The following is a 22,302-nucleotide window of genomic DNA, read 5'->3' on the forward strand; positions in this document are numbered from 1 at the left end:
GTTATGCAAGATGTTACTTTTGGGGAAATCTGGGTAAAGGATACACGAAACCTCTTCCCCCCCCCCCCTTTTTTTTTTCAATTTCCTGTGAAACTCTATTTCAAGATTAAAAAAATTTTTTTTAAGAAAGTTTAGCATGGTGCCTGAAAAATAATATGGTCTAAAGGTACCGTCTATGACATGCCCCTGACTTCCACACCCATTTGTCTTTCTGCTGATGTCTAGGAATTTCTATTTGTTCTTTCAGATGGGACTTACTAATGGGTGAGGTTTGACATGACTGCTTGGTGATCTTATTGTTGAATAAGATCACGGCCGAGACAGGACCTTTCAGATCTCCATAACGACTCCCCTAGGTACTACTTCTGACTAATTCCTTTTTACAAATGAAGAAACAGAGGCTCCAAGCCTGCCAGAAGTCAGTGCAGCTGGAAAGGTGCAGGGCTGAGATGTTAATCTGGGCCCATCTCAAAGTACAGAGCCCAGATGCTGAGTATGACCTCAGTGTCAGATATCTCTCTAAGAATAACTGGCGCACTTGGCTTCCTGTCATAGAGCAAGCTGTAGTGACATAGTAAGTGCTCAATAAACAGTGGACTTATCATTATTATACACACAAAAGGTGTATTCAGAATTGGTCTGTCATTACTAGTCTTAACCAAAGAGTCAAGGTTAGCATCACCTATGATATCAGGAGGGCCTCAGGGACTCCTGACATGATGGGATGGGGAGGGAATTTCAGCTCTGTGGTCTTCCTCCCCCACACCTATAATCCCACTCAAATCATGAGAAAGCACCAGCCAAACCCAGACTGAGGGACATTCTATGAAAGGCCTGGCCAGCACGCCTCAAAACGGTCATGAAAAACTGTTGCAGATCAGAGTAGCCTAAGAAGACAAAGAATGGAACACAGTGTGGAATCCTGGGACAGAAAGACATTGATGGGAGAACCGTAGAAATCCAAATAAAGTCTGGAGCCTAGTTACTAGTCATGTACAGGTAGTAAATGTTGATGTTCATTTCTGAGTTCTGGCAAATGTACCTCGATCATATAAAATGTTACTCTTACATGAGTACGAGAAATCTACACAATCTTTGTAGCTTTATAACACTGTAACTTTTTTGTTCATCTAAAATTATCCTCAAATAAAATTTTTTAAAATAGATATGTCATTACTAGAATGACTATATATATGATAAATGGCAGTCAATATATTGTAATAAAATACTATTAGTATAAATGACTACATTCAATACCTTTAAATAAATCAATATATTTCATATGTTGATCAAATGAATTTATATATTTTATAGTGTGGTTAATATAAATTCATATATTTAATAACATAAATTCATATATTTAATAGTATGGATAACATGAATTCATATAGTTATTAGTTTGGATAATATAAATTCATATATTTAATAATGTGAGGGCTTCCCTGGTGACTTAGTGGTAAAGAATCTGTATGCCACTGTAGGCGACATGGGTTCGATCCCTGATCCGGGCCGATCCCAGATGCAACTAAGCTGGTGCACCACACCAACTGAATCTGTGCTCTAGAGCCCGGGAAACGCAACTACTGAGTCCACACTGCAGTTACTGAAGCTCTCACGCCCTAGAGCCTCTGCTTTGCAACAAGAGAAGCCACTGAAACGAGAAGCTGGTTCACTGCGACTGAAGAGTGGCCCCCACTCTCTGCAACCAGAGCAAGCCTGCGCAGCAAGGAAGAAGACTCAGCACAGCCAAAATAATAAATAAAATTATATAAAAATACTGTGGGTGATGTAAATTGTCATTGCAATTGTAAATTGCACTAATAAAGCGCAAACTGACGTTACTAATCTGTAAATAATGAGAACCTGTTTCTTACTGAAAGAACCTATTTCTTTCCTGAATCAGCAAGCAGTGGGGCAATGGCTTGATCTCACTGCCTTTTTAGGAACGCCTTTCTGCTAGCCCGGTGTGGAGGATGGAAGCGGCCGAGGACGAGGTGAGAGGTGAGAGGTAAGGGACCAGCAGGGAGCTAGGTGATGGACTCAGCACAGTGGGGAAACTCTACTCCCCTCCTTGGGCAAAAGAGACTCCTTCTTCCTGTGCTTTGGTTTTCAGAGACAGGTACATTGATGAAGGACAGTTTCCTCAGTAGCAGCCGGCTCTCAGCTAGCCCAGGGTGACCCACTCTTCAGTTTTCCCAGAACTGTCCTGGGTTTGGCCCTGAAAGCCCTGAATCCTGGGAGGGTCTTGGTCCCAGGTTTATGGGGATGGTGGTCATCCTAGGACAAGTCCCCCAAAGCCAGGAGCCTGCCTGAAAGAAGGAAAGGAGCCAGGAGAGAAGAACTCTAAGAGGCTGAAGTTAACCAGGAGGTGACTACACTCTCTTGGATCAGAAAAACAATCTTTCTCAGAACTGGGCCTCCGGGAGCTAGGTTGGTTTGGCATTTATAGAAATGCAAGCAGTGGTGTTTGGCTAAAGCGTGATGTGCATTTTGAACACCTGGGCGTTTCCCGGGGACCCTGAGGGGAGTCTGGGCAGCCTCACCTGACCGGTAGTAGCGATGCCACTGCTCCTGGCTGATGAGCCCCAGCCTGAGGGCCTCTTGGGCTCCGGAGCGCAATGCAGAGATCAGGGCGGCCTCCTCGGACCCAGAGGCCTCCCCAGCGCCCAGGGCCTGCAGCAGGTAGGCGGGGGGCACCGCGTTCTCGTCCCTCCAGAAGCGCTGTGCCACCAGCTCCAGGTCGCGGGGCCTGGCGGTCAGCTGAGCCTTCAGCGCCTCCCACTCCTTTTCCTCGATCCGCGTGGGGATGGGGCAGGGGCCGTACTGGTCACCCACGAGGGCCTAAAGGAGAGAGGGGTGGAGAGGGGTGGCATTGGGTTCAAGTCTTGGCTTAGGCATTTAGCTCAGTGACCCTGGGTGAGGCATGCCGAGCCCTTAAAATGAGCCTGGTGGTTGTTCCACAGAGATAATTAGATTAATGTAAGCAGATCGATTAGGGGTCCCCAGAGAAAGAGAACCAGTAATGGCTTTCTTGACATAAGAGAAACCATTTTGGTCTAAGCCATTTTGTGATTGAAGCCTGGCCTCAATGCTTGCCCTTGAACACATCTAAGTAATTCATTATCTTAAGGAAAGTGAGATGATGCAGGAATAAAGGAAAAGCAGTCAAGAAACAAATCCAATAGTCCATACGTTAGGGGAAACCACTGACTAAAGCCACCCACCCTAGCCAGGCCCAGTAGTCACCACCTGCATGAGTTAACAGGGGGTCCTGGTAAGGGATGCAGAATCCCTTGAGACAGGAAATGTCAAAAGGTGGTTCAGCGGTAAAGAACCTGCCTGCAATACCAGAGATGCGGTTCCATCCCTGGTTGTGGAAGATCCCCTGGGGAAGGGAAAGGCTACCCACTCCAGTATTCTTGCCTGGAGAATCCCACGGACACAGGAGCCTGGAGGGCTATAGTCCATGGGGTTGCAAAAACATCAGACATGTCTTAGCAACTAAACAACACAAGAGACTCTAGTTCATATATCCTACCAACCTCCCAGGATCCTTCTCGCTGGGATCCACCTTGGCTGATGCGATGCGTGCACCATCAGGAAGGACCCGGAGTCAGAGTAATTGGCCAGAGACAATCCAGCAACCAAGCCAATTACCATAATACCGGGAACTGGGAGCCACGTGGCAGAGCAGTTCTCCTGGGTTCCCTTATACTACTGTTCTCTGTCCAGGCATACTTTTCCAATAAAGTCTCTTGCTTTGTCAACATGTATGTCTCCTCGGACAATTCATTTCTGAGTACTGGACAGGAGCCTGCTCTTGGGCCCTGGAAAGTGTTCCCCTTCTTGCAACACAGTGATAAAACAGACCCCTAGCTCCTCTTCAAAGGATATACATATAAAATATCTTTGAGTTCTGTAGGAACTAAGACTCCTACCCAGGTGGAATATAGGGTGATGGTGTAGACCCTCCTGACTTCGATCGACCAAAGCTTGGACACTGTGGACCTTGGTCCCAATTCTAGGCTGAATTCACCTCTGCTCAAATCACTTCATAAATATGCATGCCCCCTTGGCTTAAAATTTTCTCAATTTTGCTGTTCAGGGAGACACTGCTTTGGAAAAGGTCTCTGGTGTTTTCCTAACTTGTTGCAAGTAACAAGTCCTTCCAGGCTTCCCTGGTGGCTCAGTGGTAAAGAATTCGCCTGGCAATGCAGGAGACATGGGTTTGATCCCTGGTTTGGGATCAAACATGCCTCCGTGCAACTAAGACTGCATACCACAACTACCGAGCCCACGGGTCGCAACTACTGAAACCCTCATGCCCTAGAGACCGTGCTCTGCGATAAGAGAAGCCACTGCGATGAGAAGCCAGTGCACTAGAATCAGAGAGTAGCCCCTGCTCGCTGCATCTAGAGAAAGCCTGCGTGCAGCAACAAAGACATAGAGCAGCCAAAACTAACCTAATTAAAAATTTTTTAAAAAGAGCCAATCTGGAAAGGGAGATGGTGAGATCCCAATGCAGAATATCTTCCCTGCAGAATATCTTCCCCAAATACATATATTGAGGCAAACTCATGACAGCTGCTAGCAGAAAACAGTGACCAAAACAGTGTTGGGCCCCGCCTTCCTGGACCTCAGAGTCTTAACAGGAGAAACAGGCTTCAGTCTGAGAATTGCACCAGTGTCAGTATTTCAGCTGTCATCAGCCTAAGAGGAAAAGGCAAATTAGGTCACACGAGGGCCGTGGAGTCAGAGAAACTCCCCTGAGGGAGTGAGGATCAAGCTACAGAATAAGACACGGGAAGGAGTGCCCCTGGCAGGGGGCCTGAAGGGGAACAGTACATCCAGAGGCCCTGGGATATACTGTGCGGGAAAGACAGCGTCTACAGGACCAACAAAGAAGAGGCAGTAAAGGGAGATGAGGCCACCCCCGGGATGCTTTTGCAGGGCTTGTGGAGACCCTAAGTATTTGGTCTTACTACAAGAACATAGGAGCCCTTCTTTCCACCGTCACCATGCTTGAAGAAGGTGCAAACTGGAATTCAAGAGAATTGGGCTGGAGAAGGCCTAGGACAGTGGACCCAAAGTCTTGAGTTTCTTCATTATGTAAAATGGAAGCAGTCAACCCTCCCTTCTTCACTGGGACATACCGGAATATTCCAGGGGGTGTGTACCTGGGATCACTGGAATCTGTGATGATGGTGTAATGGTGCCGGACCCTAGGGGACAGACCCCGCCCCTATATCCTCACCTTTAGCTCCTCCCTGAAATACATAGAAAACAGTATCTGATGCACATTTCCTGAGTTGTCTTGAAAAAAAAAAAGAAAGTGTGAGTCGCTCAGTTGTGTCCAACTCTTTGCAACCCTATGGACTGTAGCCCACCAGGCTCCTCTGTCCATGGGATTCTCCAGGCAAGAATACTGGAGTGGGTTGCCATTCCCTTTTCCAAGGGATCTTCCCAACTCAGGGACTGAACCCAAGTCTACTGCATTGCAGGTGGATTCTTTACTGTCTAAGCCACCAGGGAAGCCCAGTGAGAAAACGCTCATCAAATGGAAGAAATTCACTTCGTGATGATCATGAATACATAGCCCCCAGACCTATGGCACCTTAGGACTGGTAACGTTAACCCCTGTGATACCACCCTGTTACCTCACCATCAACCAATCAGAGACTTGTGTGAGTTGGTCCCATACCCTGCAACTCTACTCCCTCACCTGGCCTTTAAAAATGCTTTCCAGTAGTGAAACAGATCACCAGCCCAGGTGGGATGCATGAGACAAGTGCTCAGGCCTGGTGCAACTGGGAAGACCCAGAGGAATCGGGTGGAGAGGGAGGTGGGAGGGGGGGGGGATCGGGATGGGGAATACATGTAAATTCATGGCTGATTCATGTCAATGTATGACAAAACCCACTGCAATGTTGTGAAGTAATTAGCCTCCAACTAATAAAAATTAAAAAAAAAAAAAAAGCTTTCCCGAAAGTCAGCTGGGAGTTCAGGGGTTTGGAGCGGCAGCTGCCCTGGACTCCTTGCTTGGCACCTGCAGTCAATGCCGTGCTTTCCTTCATGACAACTTGATGTTGGGAGATTGGTTTTACTCTGGGTGGACATGTGGATCCAAGTTTGGTTTGGTAACAACAAGGTGTTGAAGAGGATTCCACTCTCCAACTGCCTTTCCTGAAGGAAGAGCCTTGGACAAGCAAGAGGAGCTGGAAAAGATGTAGCCAGCCAACCACAAGCTCTCCGGAAGGAGGCAGAAGATACAAGGTGCTCTGTCTGTGGGGCCAGAGCAACGGGAATGGGAGGAGCTTGAAAGAAGCTCCAGTTGCCACCAGCAGGGGCAACTCTCTGGAGATGCTGGGGCTGCCGGTGGCCCGAGAGACCCAGAGCTTCTAGAAGGAAGTGCCATGGGGAGCCGTCCCCTGCCGCACTGCCTGATGACTTATTTACCAGAGAGGTGCCTCTCCAAGGGCCTCCACTGCGTCTCTGCGTTTTGTGGAAAGCCCCCTAAACCAGAGCCACTGAAGGAGAATGAAGCTGTGACTCTCAAGAGTTAGAGGGGAGATGCCTGTTTCAGGAGGAACACAGGAAGTAGCTAAAGGTCAGCCTGCGGCCCAAGGAATCCTCCTGGAAGGTCCCTGGGCCTTTCAGGCCTGGGGGAAGCTCTGAAATCACCTTCCCCTCCCCGTCCACCCTCCCCCACGCCACCTGGAAGCTGCGTTGCGCTTTTGGCTGCCTGCAATTTTGGTTGCAAAATGGAAGTCCTCCTGGAGTTCCTTTTCTCCCCATCTCCCTTTCTTCTTTACAAAGCTTTTTTCTTTTCTTTTTTTCTTTGAAGCTCAACAAAATGATCAATCATCAGTCTCAACCATCAGCAAAAGCAGAAGACTGGGGGGAAAATTCACAAAGGAGATATGTAAGTCAGAGGATTTGGTTGTTGCTTAATCACTCAGTTGTGTCCGGTTCTTTGTGACCCCATGGACTGTAGCCCTCCAGGCTTCTCTGTCCATGGGATTTCCCAGGCAAGCATACTGGAGTAGGTTGCCATTTCCTTCTCCAGGGGATCTTCCAAACTTATGGATCAAACCCACATCGCTTGCATTGGCAGGCAGATTCTTTACCACTGAGTCACCAGGGAAGCAACTCAGAGGGTAGAGCCTTTAAAATATTAGATTGTATTTTAAAGCAATAATAATTATTAAATAGGGAGCTATACTCATTACTTTGCAACAACTTTTTAAGGGAAAAGAATCTGAAAAAGTATACACATATATATGCATTCGTACTCAGTTGCTTCAGTCGTGTTGATGCCAAGCTCCTCTGTCCGTGGGCTTTTTCAGGCAAGAATACTGGAATGAGTGGCCACTTCCTCGAGGCTCCAGGGAGTCTTCCCCGCCCAGGGATCAAACCTGAGTCACCTGTGTCTCCTGCATTGCAGATGAATTCTTTACCTGCTGAGTCATTATGGATGTATGTAACTGAATCACTTAGCCATACACTTGAAACCAACACAACTTGTAAATCACCCATAAAGTAAAAATAATAAAGAATTCAATAAAATATAAAGAAATGAAATCAAGTGATTCAAACTTCCAGTTATAAGATAAGTCAGTCCTGGGGATGTTATGTGCTACATGGAGACTGCAGTTAACACTACTGTAGGATATATTTGAAAGCTGCTAAGAAAGTAAACCCCAGACATTCTCATCACTAGGGAAACTATTTACCTTTTTCATATCTATATGAGCAGCTGGGTGTCAACTAATATTATTTAATAATCATTTCACAATATGTGTAAATCAAGTCATTATGCTGTATACTTTAAACCTATACAGTGCTGGATGTCAGTTACAGCTCAACAAAATAGGAAAGAAAGAAAAACTGATGTCAACCTACAAAGAAAACTATAGGAGGAAAGAATGAAAACAGAGTGGTTACTGTACAGATAACATTTAATACATAGTAAAGCTTTTCACATCTGCCACTCAGATCTTAGTTTTTCTTTAAGGAGACGTAATCTCTAAAGCAACACTAAAACTTTCAGCAACGCTGGAAGTGTTCATACCCATGCTGTCTAACACGGTGGCCACTTGAGACATGTGGCCACTGAACCACTGGCATGCGGCTGGTGCAACCGAGGAACTGAAATTTTAATTCTGCCTGATTTTAATTCACTTGAATCACCACACGTAGTTCCTGGCTACTCCACTGGGCAGAGGGCTTCCCAGGTGGCATTAATGGTAACGAATCTGCCTGCCAAGGCAGGAGACGTAAAAGACACGGGTTCGATCCCTAGGTCAGGAAGATCCCCTGGCCCGGGGCGGGGGCACAGCAACCCACTCCAGTATTCTTACCCGGAGAATCCCATGGACGAGGAACCTGCTGGGCTACAATCCATAGGTTTGCAAAGAGTCAGACACAACTGAAGCGACTTCGCACGCATGCACGCCCACTGGGCAGGGCAATTTTAAGGCCAAATGGGCTTCATGTATTTGTCTTTATTTCCCTAGAAAACAGCTTTTACAATGGGGACCACCTTCTTTTACTTGCTATATTCTTATCTCCAGGAGAAATTTTTGGGGGGAGCTGCTCAAAGCTTGTTTTTGATTAAGATGTATTGGGCAAAGATACTTTCTTGACTTTTTCTCTCTTTACTTTCTAGGACAGGTTTAGGCAAACTTTCCATCAAGGGCCAAATAACCAATATTTTCAGGGCTGATGGACAGATGATCTCTGTGGCAACTACTCAGCTCTGCCATTGAAACTAGAAGCATAAAGGTTCATTTACAAAAACAAGTAGAAGGCTGGATTTGCCCCATGGGCTGTGGTTTGCTGACCCCCGCTCTAGGATTTATGAGCCAAAATTCTCTGGTTCTTGGTATATTTGAAACTTGGTGATGTAATAAATCAAAATTTTGGAATATCATTTGGTGATTATAACTTAAACCATTAATTGTGAGCTGGAGATTGTTCTGGTATCAGAGAGAGTTTAGTTGGGGAGGAGAGAAGACCCTGGTTGGTCTTGCCTAGGGTCAGAAGAAGCTAGCTCCTGAGGCAGGCTCAAAAAAGGGCCATAGAGATTGCTCCCAAGAGCACAGGGCACACGGGAGAAAAAAAATTTGCATACCCTGTAGATTTTCACGTTCTTTATGGTATTCTAGGGTCTCAAAGTTCCCCAAACAAAGCTGATGGTGGAGGAATGCTCAGAGAAAATTCTAAGATTCCTTTGGGCTTCAGCACTCTGCTCTCCCACTCACCTGCTGCTTCCACTTGACTGCTACTGTCTGGATTCCAGTTAGCTCTCCAGAAAAATGGGTGCTGTGATCAATTAGCAATGTCTGCCATGGGCAGGCTATGAAGATTGAGGGTGATAGCAGAAATGCCACCCACTTCCCTCCACTGATGGGTTTGGTCTAGAAATGGAGCCATATCCTGGTGCTAGAATGAGGACTAAGAGTTAATCTGTCCTTCCCAAGAGACTCACAACAAAAGCTGGCCCTATGGATGTTTTCCGACACCGGTCAAGCTCCTCCAAGCACAGTTCCGTGGTCATGCGGTCAGTGGCCTCGGTGTCCCGAATACCCCACCGCAGGTCAACCACCTGAAAATTACAAGCATGGGTTTGTCAGGAAGGTGGCAGTATGGGTGATGTTTTTCCATTCCTTTTGATAAAGGCATAAAGTTTCTTTCAGTCATTTTTTTATTTTTGGCTGCCCTATGCAGCAAGCCAGATCTTAGTTCCTGGACCAGATATCCAACCCTGGCCCGCTGCCTTGGGAGCTCGGAGTCTTAGCCACTGGACCACTAGAGAAGCTCCTCTTTCAGTAATTTGACAACCTTTCCTCAAAGAGGGATGTCTGGATTAAAAGAACTTGAATGACACCCATAATCCCAGTGTAATCATAGAAAAATATCAGACAGACCCAAACTGGAGGTACGCCACAGGACTCCCAGGCAATTTTCCCCACAACCGTGCTGCTCACGAGTACCAAGGAGAAGACCTTTGTACAGAAGGACAGAAGAAGCTGTCCCAGCCACAGGAGACTGGGGAGCTGGGACAACTGAATGCAACAGAGCCCCTTGGCCTTCTAAATGTAACAGAGCTCTCCAGCCAGAAAGGAGACACAAACAGCGCCAGTCAAAAAGTCTGGCGGATGCTTAAAGGCAATGTACCAATGTCCATTTCTTAGTCATAACAAACATGCTCCGGTAATAGAAGATGGTCACAACAGGGGAAAAAGTGGGTGGGTGGGGGGCACATGGAGACTCTATCCTATAGGCAATTTTCCTGCAAATTTAAATTCCAAACTCAAACGTTTACTTAAAAATATTTTAAAACATTTTAAAAGAACTTGGGCATTTTCAAACTGTTCCTTTTGTAAACGAGGACACGTCTACACTCGTTCACAGACCTTTCTTTGCAAAGTAGGGTTTTTCCTTGGCCAGAATCAGACATGGCAAAGTCTCCTGGGCAACCGCATGCTTGTGGTCCTTTTTGGTCTACTGGCCGGAGGTGGGGCAGAGTAGAATGATTTAATTCAAGCAGTGAAGCTGACCGGGCAGAAAGCTGGGATGAGGAGAGAGTGGGTGGGACTCAGAACAAGCCATGTCTCCCTCAATTCTTTTGTCCAGAGAGAAGGACATAAAATTTCTAATAAACTACAGCATGGGGTAAAAGGACTACAGTACCGGATGTGGCTGGAGGAGGAAAGGGAAAAGGAAAAAGGATCAGCAACTGGGCCCGCACGAGAAACATCATGTTTCCAGGCCACTGTCTCCCAGCCTGCACCTTGAGGGTGTTTATTGCCTTAGTCACACATTAAAGGGATGCACACGGGGCGTTTCATCAGTGCTCAGCACCTATGTCTTCCCTTATAGTGTCTCTGCCATTGAATCATGTCTCATGATCAGTGGAGGGCAGAGGCGAATTCCCACCACAGTGTTGCCTCTTTCTTAGTAATGTAGAGGGAATTTCCTGGTGGTCCAGTGGCTAGACTCCCCGGATGACTGTTATAAATGGCAAGGAGATGGCATCAACTAAGGCTGAGACTCCAAAGACAGTTTATCAGTTTCCACTTAGGAACATGCCGGCATCTACAGCCCCATCCTGGGATAGGTGCACTCTATCTGGGGCCCATTGTGACTGCCCAGCTGGTGCACGTCTTACCTGCATACCCACCCAAATAGCCCACAGCCCTCTTAGACACCCCCTAAAGCTGTTCCGGTGTAGGGAGGGCTGGAAGACAGGACAAAACAACAATGAAAGTGACATGCAAGGCTTCCCTGGTGGCTCAGTGGTAAAGAATCAGCCTGCCAATGCAGGAGATACAAGTTTGACCCCTGATCCAGGAAGATCCCACACGCCACAGAACAACTCACCCCTTGCTCCAGAACTACTGAGCCAGTGCTCTAGAGCCTGGGAACCACAACTACTGAGCCCACATGTTTTGGAGCCTGTGCTCCACAGCAGGAGAAGCCGCCGCAATGAGAAGCCTGCGTCATCCATCACACCCACAGCCCCCACCATCATTTTTTAAAGTATTTATTCTTATTTATTTACTTATTTGGCTGTGCTAGGTCTAGGTGTGGCATGTGAGCTCTTAGTTGCAGCATGTGGGGTCTAATTCCCTGACCAGGGATCGAACCTGGGTCCCCTGCATTGGGAGCAACGAAGAGTAGACCCTGCTCTCTGCAGCTAGAGAAAGCCCACAGACAGCAACGAAGACCCAGCACAGCCAAAAAGAAAAAGAAAGTAAATCTTATTAAAAAAAAGAAAAGTGATATGCCCAAGGAGCAGAGTTGCAAGGCATCCACTCCTAGTCCTTTGCCACACCACCTGGGTTGACTGCCATGCCCATGGCCACGACCTCTCCACCTGCCTTTTTCAGAGGACTTTCATCTGTAATTCAGGTGTGGAGCCCCTCTGAGCAAGGAGCCCGTGTGACTGCCCAGGTCCCTGAGACAGTGACGGGCGGGTGGGCAGTTACCTCGAACATCAGGCCGTGCTTCTGGCAGAAGGTCTGCACTTCAGGGTAGGCGGTGCTCTGTAGGGCTTCCCTCTCTGCGTCCATATCTGCAAGGAACGGCACGGAGGCTAGGAACTGGAAAAACTCAAGAACTTGTCCCTGCCTCACAGCTCTGCTTTTAGCCTCATGTACTCTTCCAAAGGAAAGCTATGACAAACCTAGTGTGTGAGCTCAGTCACTTTAGTTGTGTCTGAGTCTGTGTGACCCTATGGACTGTATAGCCTAGCCGGCCAGGCTCCTCTGTCCATGGTGATTCTCCAGGCAAAAATACTGGAGTGGGTTGCCATTCCCTTCTTCAGGGGATCTTCCCAACCCAGGGAGGACCTGCGTCTCTTACATATCCTGCATTGGCAGGTGGGTTCTTTACCACTTTGCCAACAAAGGTCCATACAGTCAAGGCTATGTTCTTTCCAGTAATCATGTACAGATGTGAGAGTTGGACCATAAAGAAGGCTGAGCGCCGAAGAATTAATGCTTTTGAATTGTGCTGGAGAAGACTTTTGAGAGACCCTTGGACTGCAAGGAAATCAAACCAGTCAATCCTAAAGAGAATCAACACTGAATACTCATTGGAAGGACTGATGCTGAAGCTGAAGCTCCAATACTTTGGCCTCCTGAGGTGAAGAGCTGACTCACTGGAAAAGACCCTGATGCTGCGAAGGATCAAGAAGGACAAAAGGGGCAAGAAGGACAGAGGATGAGATGGTTGGATGGATCCATCCCTGACTCAATGAACATGAACTTGGGCAAACTCCAGGAGATGGAGAGGGACAGGGAGGCCTGGCATGCTACAAAGAGGGGTTGCAAAGAGTCGGACAACACTTGGTGACTGAACAACAACAACTCTTACAGAGGCTAGGACCCTTTATGATGAATCGAAAGCTGCAAAAAGTAGGAGGCATGCCACAAAGACCAACTATGCCTGGGACTTTCCTAGTGTTAGTGCTAAAAATCCCATATCCCAGGAAACCCCTCAGACCCACCTAACCAGTATGGTTGTTCACCTTTGGTTGGGGTTGCCAGATAAAATACAGGACACCCAACTGATTTGCATTTCAGATAAGCAATGAGAAACCTGATAGCATAAGTACAGCCCACTCCGTGAACTCCAGAATTTGCATTTCTGATAAGCCCTGCTCAATTTGTAACACAAATCACTTGTTAGCATAAGTATGTCCCTCTCTGCACACTGGTGGTGGGGGTTTACTCACTCAGTCCTGTCTGACTCTTTGTGACCCCGTAGACTGCCAGCCAGGCTCTTCTGCCCATGGGATTTCCCAGGCAAGAATACTGGAGTGGGTCACTATTTCCTTCTCCAAGGGCTTTTCCTGACCCAGGGATTGAATCCATGTCTCCTACATTGCAGGCAGTCTTCATTGCATCAAGTCTTTACTGCTGAGCCGTCAGAGAAGCCCGTCTGCACACTATCTTATACTGAAAGATCACTGGTTATTTATTTCAAATGCAAATTGTGCTGGGTGTCCTGGTTTTGTTGGTTAAGGTGGTGGTTTGGTTTCTTATTTTTGATAAACCTGGCAGCCCTGCCTAGGGCAAATCTGGATTCCAAGATTATTTTCTACCACTTGCCTTCATTGTATGGCCTTGTGCTATCATGCTATCCTTGGTGTCCGCCTCTATAAATGGGGGTGATGCCTCTACTCTGCAGGGCTACAAGCTCCCCAAAGTCAGAAACCTCTACGCTGTCTAAGTCATTGCTAATTTCTCAGCACTCAACACAGGTACTCAATAAATGTTCATGGAACCAATGAGGCTGCACCTACTGTAAGTAAGCATTCAAGAATTATTTGTTTTCTCCATGTAGCCAGGGGAAGGTCACTTTAGTGTCCATGAAAGGACTCCCAAAGCCACTAGTACAAAGAAGCTGCCTGGGTCCTAGCATAGGCACTGACCTGAATGCCAGTCTTGGATATGTCTCCTACTCCCTTCCTGTATTGTGTCCTATGAATTCCACAGGTTATTTATATTTGTCCATAAAATATCTTATCTCCAAACACTAAAAATGATCCCTGGTGGTCCAGTGGTTAAGACTCCCAACTTCCACTGCAGGGGGTCACAGGTTCAATCCCTGGTCAGGGAACTAAGATGAAGTTTGCATGCATGCTAAGTTGCTTCAGTCAAGTCCGACTCTTTGTGACCCCATGGACTGTAGCTAGCCAGGCTTCTCTGTCTATGGGATTCACCAAGCAAGAATACTGATGTGGGTTGCCATTTCCTCCTCCAAGGGATCTTCCCAACCCAGGGATCGAATCCGAATCTCTTATGTCTCCTGCAGTGGCAGGCAGATTCTTTATCACCAGCTCCGCCTGGGAAGTCCCAAGATTCCACAAGACAAAAATCACCAAAAAAAAAAAAAGCATCAAGGATACAATGGCGAACAATACATATGTAGATAATGCAGTATGCTGAAGCCGGCCCCTACTGTCCTGGGAGAGCTGATTGCTAAATCATCAGGAATTTTGTTAAAACAGCCACTGTGAAAAATTAGCTTCTCAGTTGGCTCAGTGGTAAAGAACCCATGTGCTAATGCGGGAGACTCGGGTTCAATCCCTGGGTCAGGAAAATACCCTGGAGAAGGAAATGGCAACCCGCTCCAGTATTCTTGCCTGGAAAATCCCATGGACGGAGGAGCCTGACCGGCTACAGTCCATGGGATCACAAAAGAGTCAGACATGACTTAACTAAATAACAACTTGAAAAATTAAACTATCTGAACTTAGGATGAAACACATTATAGTAAAAGCGGAGATTGCAAATACTCAAACCTCATCACTTCTGAATTATTTTACTACCCCTGGCCATGGATTCTGTTCTTGAGTTTGTTTACAGCTATTGATTTTGCATTAGGATGGTGAGCTACCCAACATACCTGACTCCGTGTTTATGAGGTCACCCAGGGCAGCTTGAAATTGACCATGGTGGGAGAATCTACACCATGGAAATTGGCAGACAGTACAAATCAGGGGTTTTTATTTTAATTTTTGGAGAACAGGTTATTAAACACTTGCCAGCACAGACTGTGAACACTTTGCCTTCATGGAGCTTATAGCCTGGTTGGAGGAGTCAGGCATTACATAAACAGATAGGTTGAATAACTGCAGCTTATGGGGCTTGGGGCTTTGTAGATTCCTGGACCTATTGGAGCCCAGTGTGACTACAACGTGTAGGTGAGGTGAGAGTTACACCAGATAAAAGTTGGGAAGCGAACCGGATCCTGTTATACAGAGGTTTGTAGCTATGGGAAGACTCGGGCACTTTTTAAGCCTAGCTTAGAACATTCATCTGGAGAAGGCAATGGCAACCCACTCTAGTACTCTTGCCTGGAAAATCCCATGGACGGAGAAGCCTGGTGGGCTGCAGTCCATGGGGTCAAGAGTCAGACACGACTGAGCAACTTCACTTTCACTTTTCACTTTCATGCATTGGAGAAGGAAATGGCAATCCACTCCGGTGTTCTTGCCTGGAGAATCCCAGGGACGGTGGAGCCTGCTGGGCTGTCTATGGGGTTGCACAGAGTCGGACACAACTGAAGCGACTTAGCAGCAGCAGGCATTCATCATTAATATTAGTTGCAGTATCATTTGCCACTCACAACTCTCTCAAGTTAGGCCCTGAGGCTGGCTCATGGAGGAGGAAGCAAAGGGTCAGGGAGGCTCTCCCTCACCAGTCCCTATGTGTGTGGGTTACTGGCCAGGCTGTGTTCACGTCCAGGTCTCCTAGAGGACGCTGTGAGCCATGCCCATTGGCCCTGGCACCCCCCAAACTCCCAGTCCGGCCCTGTCCCTTACCTGAGACCGTAGAGCTGATGAAGATGGCCACGCTTCTGGATGTAGGTGCTGGGAGGGGGCCTGCCTGACCCTGGAGAAGCCGCCGGCGGGTGCCTGGGCTGAGGGGGTTGTCGTTCATGCTGTCCACCCACCTGGACAATCTTTCCCCAGGAAAGGGCGGGGGCCTCAGACACCTCACACCAGAGGCCAGATGGCCTTCCTGGAAGGCCAGCCAGGAAAGGCCATCTGCAGTGGGGTACCTGTCTCACCCTCTTAGGTTTCGTGACTACCTGCAGCCTCCGTCACCTCCAGGGCCCCTGGGGAGATGAATCGGCTCTTCACAGATTCACTTGGTCTGCGAAAGCTAATCGGGGGAGATGTTGGACTGTGGCCTCCCAGCCGACATCCCCTGGATGTTGACTCCGCCAGGCACCCAAGCCTTTTCCCCCTCAACCAATAGCTCCTCGCCCCGGGAGCTCACCGGTAGCCACAGTAACTGCGGTTTCCTGGCGCTCAGCTTTAGAGCCCAGGGACCAACCAGCCTCCCGAACACCTGGGTCCCCTGTGGCTCCATGAAAATTGAGCCCAGGCCCAGGTGTGCAGTGGGAGGCTGTGCGATACTGGGAGCGGTGCCAAGCCCTGGCCGAGCAGGCAAGAAGGACAAAGTCAGGGGAACCCCCCATCCCATCCTGTGCTCACTGCACCCTCCAGTGTAGTAAAGGCACAAGGTGTAGTATTTAAGCCAGCAGTTCTCAACGGGGGGGCATTTGGCCCCCCCAGGGGACACTTGTAAAGTCTGGAGACATTTTTGGTTGTCACGACTGGGGGAGGAGAAGCTCTTAGCATCAAGAAGGTAGGGCCCAAGGATGCTGCCCAGCACCCCCCAAGGCACAGGACAGGGTCTCCAACGGAGAACTATCTGTCCGCAAATGTCAGCAGTGCTGAGAAACTGGGACACCAACTTTAAATCAACTCTAGCTGAATCTCCTTGCCTGCAGGAGGTGTGGAACCTGAGGCCTGCTCTCCTCGAGAAGAAGGGAGATTAGCAAGTCTCCAGAGGGGCAGTTAAGGACCTACCCACCTGAAACTGACCGGGATTTCACTGGTGGTTAAGACTCCACGCTTCCAATGCAAGGGGTGCAAATTCCATCCCTGATTGAGTAACATCCCGTGTACCGGTCAAGGTCAAAAAAAAAAAAAAAGAAAGAAAGAAAACTGAGTTGTGCTGTTTGAAATAAACAAATACACCGTTTGAAACAGCATGGATGGAGCTTGAGGGCATCACATTGAGTGAAACAAGTCAGAGGAAGATAACTGCTGCAAAACCTCACTTATATGTGAGACAAGAAAGGAGCCCAACTCAGAGACTTCCCTGGTGGTCCAGTGGTTGATAATCCAGGTTCGATCCCTGGTTAGGGAACTAAGACCCCACATGCTGCTGGGAAACTAAGCCCATGTGTCACAACTACTGAGCCTGCGTGCCCTGGAGCCTGTGCTGCCCAACAAGAGGAGCCCATGTGCTGCAAAAAAGAGCCAGCGCAAACAACCAAACAAAAAAAGCCCAACTCAGAACAGAGAGTAGAATGGTGGTTGCCAGGGACTGTAAGGTGGGGAAATGGGGAGATGTTGGCCAAGGGGTGCAAGCTTCCAGTTATGAGTGAGTCCAAGGATCTAATGTATAGCATGACGGTTACAGTTAACAATACTGTGCAATGTTGTGTTACACACCTGAAGGTTCCTAAGAGAGTTAAAAGTCCTCATCACAAAAGTGAAATGCTAATTATGTGACACACATTAGCTAATGCTACCGTGGCTAGCCATCCTGTAGTGAATAAATGCATCATATGGATGTGATACACCCTAAACTTATACAATGTTATGTGTCAATTGTATTTCAATAAAGCCTGGGAAAAAATTTTTAAAAAACATGAGCAGGAAAAGACTTTCTCAGGATTTGACCTTACTGGAGATGCTTTGGTGACCTCAGTCCTGCCTCACCCACCTCTCAGGGTTGACGGACCACAGATTGGAGGAATGGATACCTTGGTGTCCATGGGTTAGCTTGGAATGCTGACTCCTCCACTGACTTCCTGAAGGACTTAAGCCAGCATCCTCTCTCCTGGGACATCAGCTGCCATCCTCTGTGAAATGGGAGTGAGAACCACTCACGGGTGGGCTAGGGTGAGAAGAGGAAGCTCTCATCTCAGGAAGGAAGGAAGCAAGGAAGGCAGGAAGAAAGCACAAAGTGGCTGACAATCAAAATAAATACCCAAAGTTCCATGAGGAACAAAATATGAACAAGGCATTTGGGAGAGAGGTATGTAAGTACCCACCTCAGCTCAGCTCACTGCTCTGCGATGAGCTAGAGAGGAGGAAAGGAGAAACAGGAGGAAGGCTCAGGAGGGAGGGTTTGTGTGCATACGTATGACTGATTCACTTCATCTACAGCAGAAACTAACACAGCATTGTAAAGCAATGATACTCCAATCAAAAAAATAAAGAAAAAGGGACTTCCTTGGTGGTCCAGTGGTTAAGGCTCCATGCTCCTAATGCAGGGGGCTCAGGGTCGATCCCTGGTTGGGGAACGAAGATCCCACAACCCACACGTGCAATCAAAAAAATTTTAAAAAATTAAAAATATGATTTGCTTTTCCACTTGTTCATATATATATGTTTTAAAAGGCCCCACTTTACATACAGGCACTCAAGAAATAGTTTTACCTAACAGCCTGAACTTCTGCTCATCTTTTTCTTCTCTGCCCCAACTTCCCTTCCCTGCTTTGTCCATCTGGAAAGGCTTTGCTGTTCAGGAGTCCCCAGGACCACCCTACGTTTGGAGGATTCCCTAGGAGGACTCACAGAATTCACAGGTGCAGTTTCACTCACCGTGACAGTTTATCACAGCAAAAAGTTAAAGTGTTGGTTGCTCAGTCATGTCTAACTCTTTGCGACCCCATGGACTGTAACCCTGCCAGGCTCCTCTGTCCATGGAATTCTCCAGGCAAGAATACTGGAGTGGGTTGCCATTTCCCTCTCCAGGGCATCTTTCTGACCCAGGGATTGAACACACATCCACTGCATCTCCTGCATTGACAAGGAGATTCTTTACCACTGAGCCACCTGCAAAGCCAGTTTCAGTTCAGTTCAGTCACTCAGTCATGTCCAACTCTCTGTGACCCCATGGACTGCAGCACACCAGTCTTCCCTGTCTATCACCAACTCCTGGAGCTTGCTCAAACTTAAGTCCCTTGATTCGGTGATGCCATCCAACCGTCTCATCCTCTGTTGTTCCGTTCTCCTCCAGTCTAATGCTGGCCAATTTATCTCAGTCTTAGGGCCTTTGCATATGCCATTCTTGAACTCCTATGCTGCACCTTTTCAAGTTACTCACATTCCAGCTTAATGCCATTTCCTGAGAGGCTCTCTCTAACCGTCCCATTACTCCTTGATCTCTCCAATTATTCCCCGCGCCATCACCGTATTTTTTTTTTTTTGCCATCACCCTATTTTAATTCTCTGCACAGTACTCACCACCAGCTGATGCTTCTTCTTTGTTTATTGTATGTCCCTCCTGCAAGAACGTGATGTCCATGTCTTCCAAGGTCAGCGTGCCTGGCACATAGTAAGTGCTGAGTCCATAACTGTCCAGTCAGTCAGTTCATCCACAATTATCCATCTTTCTCAACTTCTGTTGGTCACCTAAGGAGGCAACTAAGCAAGCCTGGATTCCCCAGGAAGGACAGAGGTTTTCCTTGGGGGCTCCAGCCTTCCTCCAGCTCCTACTGGAGGTGGCAGGGCCAATTTAGAATCTTCTTGGGAAGTAAGAAAATTTCCTGGGCTCAGCATTGCCTGAAAGTCATGCCCCCAGCAATCCTAGTAACTTTTGTCTTAGGCATTTCACAGGTCTCTCTCTACCAATTCTCCCAGCAACTGGGATAATGAAAGAAATTGTTTGGCTCTCCAGCCCTGGCTAGGCTGGGCACTTAGCCAGACTTGGCGGTTAACTATTGTGTGCTGGCTAATGGGCTGATCCTAGCAGATACGCTTTGAGTAGGGCAATCCTCCCAACAACCTCAGGAGGCACACATCATAATCCCATCCCACCGAAGAGGAGTCTGTGTATTCATTGCTCAGTCATGTCCGACTCTTTCTGACTCCATGGACTGTAGCCTGCCAGGCTCCTCTCTCCATGGGATTCTCCAGGCAAGAATACTGGAGTGGGTTGCCATGCCCTTTCTCCAGGTGACCTTCCCAACCCAGGAGTTAAACCTGGATATCCTGCATTGCCGGCAGATTCTTTATTGTCTGAGCCACCAGGGAAGGCCGCAAGTGAAGGAAATGAGGTCCAAAGAGATGTAGCCCCTTGTTCAGGCCACTTGGCCTCCTTGGGCTTAAATTTTCTCAACCACCTTCCTAGTGGGTGAGAGAATGGAATGTACTTACAAAGACTGTGAGGCTAACACCATGCCTGGTTCATACAAAGATCCCATGAAATGTTGGTTGTGATCAGTTGCTATTTTTATTTATTTTTTATTTGGTTGTGGCACATGAACTCTTTGATCTTCATTGTGACATGCAGGATTTTTAGTTGTAGCACGTGAACTCTTGGTTGCGGCATGTGGGATCTAGTTTCCTGACCAGGGATGGAACTCTGGACACCCCCCCCCCCCCCCCAGGCAGCAAGGAATCTTAGCCACTGGACCACCAGGGAAGTCCTGTTAATGACTGTTTTTGCTAGGGGAAACACTGACTGAAACCGCCCACCCTGGCCAGGCAGTATAGTAACAATTTGCATGAGTTATTTTGTGACAGGAGGTCCTGGTAAGGAACACGGAACTAACAAGCCACCACCAACTGGAGGAATTTGGGAAAGGTCAAAAAGAGATACCACATGTCTTACCAATCTCCCAGAATCCACCTTGCTGGAAGCCATCTTGGCTGAGTAATGCATGCACCACCAGGAAGGACATTGGGTCAGAATGTTGGCCAGAGACAACCGCAAAACTAATTCCATCATCATAAAACTTGCAAGTGGGAGCCACGTGGCAGATTAGTCCTTCAACTGTTCCTTACCCTCCTGATCTCCTCCAGGGTGCCTGTACGAACGCAGCAGCAAGACAAAGAAAGCGCCGGAGTATTAAGAGGCTTTATTGGGCAATCGCTCCCGGGCAGAGGTCCCAGGCGCCAGCAGGGGGAAAGCGGGAGTCTTCAACCTGCGGGAAGGGTGGGGGCGCGACACTTATATACCCTGGCGGATGCGGAAGTGGCGGGACCTTTCCATATATGGTTAGAATCGGGCTCTAGGGTGCTGATTGGACTTTTCGGTCTCATGTCAGTTTTTGATTGGCTGGAGTCTTGGCGCCTTCGCGTCCATCAGTCCGCCTGGCAACGGGCTGTTGATTGGTGGATGTCTGTCCCTGGGACTTATCCAGGACTTTCCGGCGGGGGCCTCTCTGTCAGCATTTTCCGGCTGGCGCTTTCCTGCCTGCGGTCAGCGTGACCTTTCAGTGCCCCTTCCCAATGAGTTCCCTTGCTTTGTCAGCATGTGTATCTCTTGGACAATTCATTCCCAAGTGTTAGACAAGAGCCCACTCTCAGGCCCTAGAAGGGGTACCCCTTTCTGCAATGTTTTTACTACTACTACGTCCACCCAGCTAGTGGCAGAGTCAAGAATCAAAGGTTCCAATTGTCAACGTTTCAGCAAGAGTTAATGAACTCCAAGTCTGTAGAACACGTTTCTCAGCCTTGGCTCTGCTGACTTTGGAGCCGGATTATTCTTCGTTGGGGAGCCATTCTGTGCACTGTGGTGTATTGAACATAATCCTTGGCCTCCACATACTGGATGCCAGTATCACCACCCCTCTCAAAAATGTTTCCGACCTGGCCAAATACACCCTGTGTGGTAGAGTCCTCACCTCCTGCTCCAGGTTGAGACCCAACCCTCCATTCTGTTCCTATACTCATGTTGCAGACATGCTTGCTCAATCACTGTTGTGTCTGACCCTTGCAACCCCATGGACTGTAGCCCGCCAGGCTCCTCTGTCCATGGGATTCTCCAGGCAAGAATACTGGAATGGGTAGCCATTCCTTTCTCCAGGGGATCTTCCCAACCCAGGGATCAAACACACATCTCCCGCATCTTCTGCTCTGGCAGGCAGATTCTTTACCACTGTGCCACCTGGGAAGCTCACGTTACCATAGTCATATTATTTTTTAAATTATTTTTTGTCTTTTATTTTTAAAATATTTATTGGGGTATAGTTGATTTACAAGGTTGTGTTTGTTACTTCTGTAGAGCAAAGTGAATCAGTTTTATATATACAGAGCACAGGTAGAGTTCCTTGTGCTATACAGTAGATTCTTATTAACTATCTATTTTATATATAGTAGTGTGTTGGGCTTCCTTAGTGGCTCAGTAGAAAAGAATCAGCCTGCAATGCAGAAGACGTGGGTTTGATCCCTGGCTTAGGAAGACCCCCTAGAGG

At 47.7% G+C, this 22,302-nt stretch overlaps 1 protein-coding gene across 2 annotated transcripts in view; it reads right to left on the reverse strand.

Moving 5' to 3' along the window:
- NWD1 (NACHT and WD repeat domain containing 1) overlaps positions 1-19,701 on the reverse strand; it is a 77,176-nt gene extending 57,475 nt beyond the window's left edge. The window contains exons 1-5 of one of the 2 annotated variants that reach the window (XM_070462312.1): positions 17,860-17,988; positions 16,899-16,969; positions 11,994-12,079; positions 9,491-9,607; positions 2,544-2,841 (exon numbers count right to left, since the gene is read on the reverse strand). In XM_070462312.1, coding sequence (XP_070318413.1) covers positions 2,544-2,841; positions 9,491-9,607; positions 11,994-12,077 — 499 coding nt within the window. In that variant the 5' untranslated portion in view covers positions 12,078-12,079; positions 16,899-16,969; positions 17,860-17,988. Of the gene's footprint in view, positions 1-2,543; positions 2,842-9,490; positions 9,608-11,993; positions 12,080-16,898; positions 16,970-17,859; positions 17,989-19,348 lie in introns of those variants that run through there. The other variant, XM_020880416.2, reaches the window with a different exon arrangement.
- Between the last annotated feature and the right edge of the window lie 2,601 nt (positions 19,702-22,302).

This window comes from Odocoileus virginianus, chromosome 3, assembly GCF_023699985.2.
Source record: "Odocoileus virginianus isolate 20LAN1187 ecotype Illinois chromosome 3, Ovbor_1.2, whole genome shotgun sequence".
Taxonomy (NCBI): domain Eukaryota; kingdom Metazoa; phylum Chordata; class Mammalia; order Artiodactyla; family Cervidae; genus Odocoileus; species Odocoileus virginianus.